Genomic DNA, 3,291 nt, shown 5'->3' with positions numbered 1-3,291 from the left:
GACACATTCGAGCACTACTAGAGTGGGTTCGTTTCGCCGTCGAGCTACACCAGCATCAAATGCATAACCGCTCTGCAAATAGAAGCGCCATTCCAAAAAGAAGAAGATTAACTTTATAAGGATTTGAACACATCCTACAATTTAAACCACTACATGCTTCTCATTGACTTTGATATGACTCCTCAATCATCCTCCTTGTGGTCATTGCTTCCTCGATGTCCTCCACATGCAGCTTGCCGATCGTTGTGAAGGTACACCATTCATATCGTGTTGCTAACCTGGATATAGATTCCTCCATAAGGGGGCGCGACACAAAAGCAATGCTTAGGAACACAACTAGGTTCGATTGTCCATGTGGACACCTCATAATGTCCCTGCGTTGGATGAGAAAAACACGGAGATACCGATGTTGGGTCCGGCCTCTCGCTCGATGCAGATAGGGAGACCACACGGCCATATGAATTCAACTAGCTACTTCACGTTGAGCATGAAGAGGTGGTGGTATTTTCTTTTGATAACTGTGTAGCCTTGCTTGACTGGGACTTCAAACAACTGGAATAATTTGATCTGTGTTGTTGGCAACTTCTGCTTGGTGGTGAGTGTGATATGGTACAAGAGTGCCTGGTTGGTATGACCAAGCGGCAGCCGGAGACCAGGCATATGCAAGGCCCAAGAGGCACACCCTCTCGTGCTCGTTCTGCCAGTAATAGGCCTTGGTCTCGTGGTGGCAATTCTTCTGTCGGGATGGGTTGGCATCCTTCCTACCTCCATGTGGCATGGGTGAAGCTCCACGATAAAGCTCCATGCTCCAATGTCGTTGGTGGTGAAGTATATAGGTGTCGCTTCCCTCACCATGCCATGACTCTGGGTGAAAATCCTAATCTGTCCTTTTTTGCCACGAGGCCAACAACACCAAGCGTTTTACCCTTTTGGGGTAATCGCCGTGGACCTCAGGTACCTGACACTCGTCGGCACCTTCGAGAAAGCTTTCTCCATGGCTCAAAGCTTCTTCGACTCTGGAGTGGTGTGGTCTCGCTCGTCTCTCCTTTTACACTTGACCTTGTTGTGGTCGTTCTCGGTCCTCATTGTCCATAGATAGAAGAGGCGCTCCATGGTCCGCGACAAGATAGTGGGTGGCTCTCTCCGCAGATAGCTTGGTGTGTGCGGTGCAACTGTATCCTCTGGTTTCCAGGCGGCATGGTCTTGACCCTAGTTGGTAGTCTCGGATGCTAGTTGGTGTGGTGTGGCTAGCTGCAAATTGTTCGATCGTTATGCTAGCATGCACAAATGTGTTAGGAGCAGGATCGGTCAACAGCGTGTGGAGCAGATGTTGCGCGTCAAGCTGTAGCAACGTCTTAATATTTATGGGGAAGCATGTATCAGTGGAACATGTAGACACGGGAAAAACATGGCATGAATTTCAAAGCAATCAGACGACGGCGGATAAATACATGATATATCTCGTGCATTGACAGAAAAATCACTCTCACACAAACTAGTTTGCAGTATATATAGTAACCATTACTCCCTTGGATCTAAAATAAGTACCGTGGTTTTAGTTTAAGTTTGATCTAATACCACACCACTTATTTTGAATCCGAGGGAGTACTATATATTACTACCGGATCGGGCGACCAACCTGAGTAAAGCATGCATAACCTGCTTCACAGAAACAGGGAACATGCAAATGAAAAGTCTGAGAATTGCATAAAATTCCTATTTCAACACGAAATTCCTCTAAACAAAATATTGCGCATATCATGATCGATCCTCCCATAGAATTTTGTGGATGAATCAATCATCATCCTCCTCATCCTCATTCTCACCGTCCTCGTAGCTGTCGTCGTCATCATCATCCTCCTCGTACAGCTCATCATCGTGAATAGGGAAAATTGTGTCCATGGTGATCCAAAGCACGACGGCCTCGGTTTTGTCACCAGCAACCTTGGGCAAGACACAGAAGCACTTAGTCGGCAGCCCATCAGCCAGGGACGAGGTCTCCACGTCGCGACGAGACCTGGTAATGGCCGGCGAAGCACGAGAAGCACACAGAGCATCCGACCGGGGACTCCAGCACGTTCGGCCGGACGCAGACGAGGGACACCGCGCGGCCGAGGAGCTCCACCGGCGGCCCCACAGTGAGCACGAAGAGTAGTCCGTCTCCGCATCTGAGGACGTGCGATCCCGGACGCACTACTCGGAGGAAGAACGGCACGAAATACTTGAAACTCTTCATCGGCCACTTGTGCAGGCCGGTGAAATGGTCCTGGAGCGCGGCGGTCGGCCCTGAGAAGCCACAGCCAGGGACAGGGCAGAAGCACGGGCCGGTGGGGCACTCTCTCTCGTGCTCCTCCTGCTGGCAGTAGGCGAGCTCCTTGGCGCATCCGTGCTTGCAGGGGACGAAGACGCTGTCCACGACGCTCTCCATGGCGTGGCATCTCTCGGAGACGTCGCCAGAGCACACGTCGCACTACTTTTCCGGGAGCCCTTCGCAGCAGGACCAGCAGACCACATGCCCCACGGAGCACTGCAGCATTTTGATGAAAACATTATTTCTGATCCGATGTTGTACATGTATGTGTGCATATATAGACTAGAATTATAGATCTAAATCTTATGGAAGCTTTTACCTGGTAAATGGGAGGACTGAGGGGTTTGGAGCAGACGGGGCAGTCCAGGACCTCCATGACCATGGTGACATTCTGCTTCTGCCTCCTCCTGCCGTCGGTGCCGACGTCGCCCTCTTCTCCTTTCCTCTTGCTGCTGCCGTTGCAACTCGTGATCTCCTCATTGCCCATGTTAAGGTCGATCTTCATCACTCACCTGCATCCAATTTGTGAGATCCATGCGTTGCTCAGTTTATATGGACTTTGTTTGGCCATTCGTGAGGTCCATACGTTGCCCTGGAGACGAGGAGGAGTTTGTTTGGCGAGCTGCAACAAGGAAGGTAAAATATCGGTGGCGCGGTGTGTTAATTGATTCTTGTTACAAATATCCAGGGATATACACTAGTAGAAAAATGCCCATTTGTTCCGGTTCATAAGGCCCATTTGTCCCGGTTGTGGAACCGGCACTAAAGGGGCGTTACTAATGCCCTGTATCTTTAGTCCCGGTTCTTATACGAACCGGGACAGATGGGCCTCCACGTGGCTGCTGCGGCGAGCCCAGGCAGGAAGGCCTTTGGACCAATAACCGTCCACGCGTCAGCATTTTAGGGGCCGGGGTTTTTGTTTTTGTTTTGAAAGGGGGGTAGGGTTATAGGGGCTTTTGGGGGGTTAATTTAGGTGTTTC

The 3,291-nt window shown here is 50.4% G+C and overlaps 1 protein-coding gene across 1 annotated transcript; it reads right to left on the bottom strand.

Annotated features, from left to right (window-relative positions):
* Nucleotides 1–1,794: 1,794 nt before the first annotated feature.
* On the bottom strand, nt 1,795–2,428 carry LOC109756749 (E3 ubiquitin-protein ligase SINA-like 2). Its single transcript, XM_045234090.1, has 2 exons — nt 2,018–2,428; nt 1,795–1,944 (listed from the first exon to the last, which is right to left on the bottom strand). Exons 1-2 carry the CDS (start codon nt 2,426–2,428, stop codon nt 1,795–1,797), a joined length of 561 nt encoding a protein of 186 aa, XP_045090025.1.
* Nucleotides 2,429–3,291: the final 863 nt, after the last annotated feature.

The sequence above is a fragment of the Aegilops tauschii genome, chromosome 3, assembly GCF_002575655.3.
Source record: "Aegilops tauschii subsp. strangulata cultivar AL8/78 chromosome 3, Aet v6.0, whole genome shotgun sequence".
Classification (NCBI taxonomy): Eukaryota; Viridiplantae; Streptophyta; class Magnoliopsida; order Poales; family Poaceae; genus Aegilops; species Aegilops tauschii.
The sequence above is the reverse complement of the archived record's forward strand: the minus strand, read 5'-3'. Positions and strand labels throughout refer to the sequence as shown.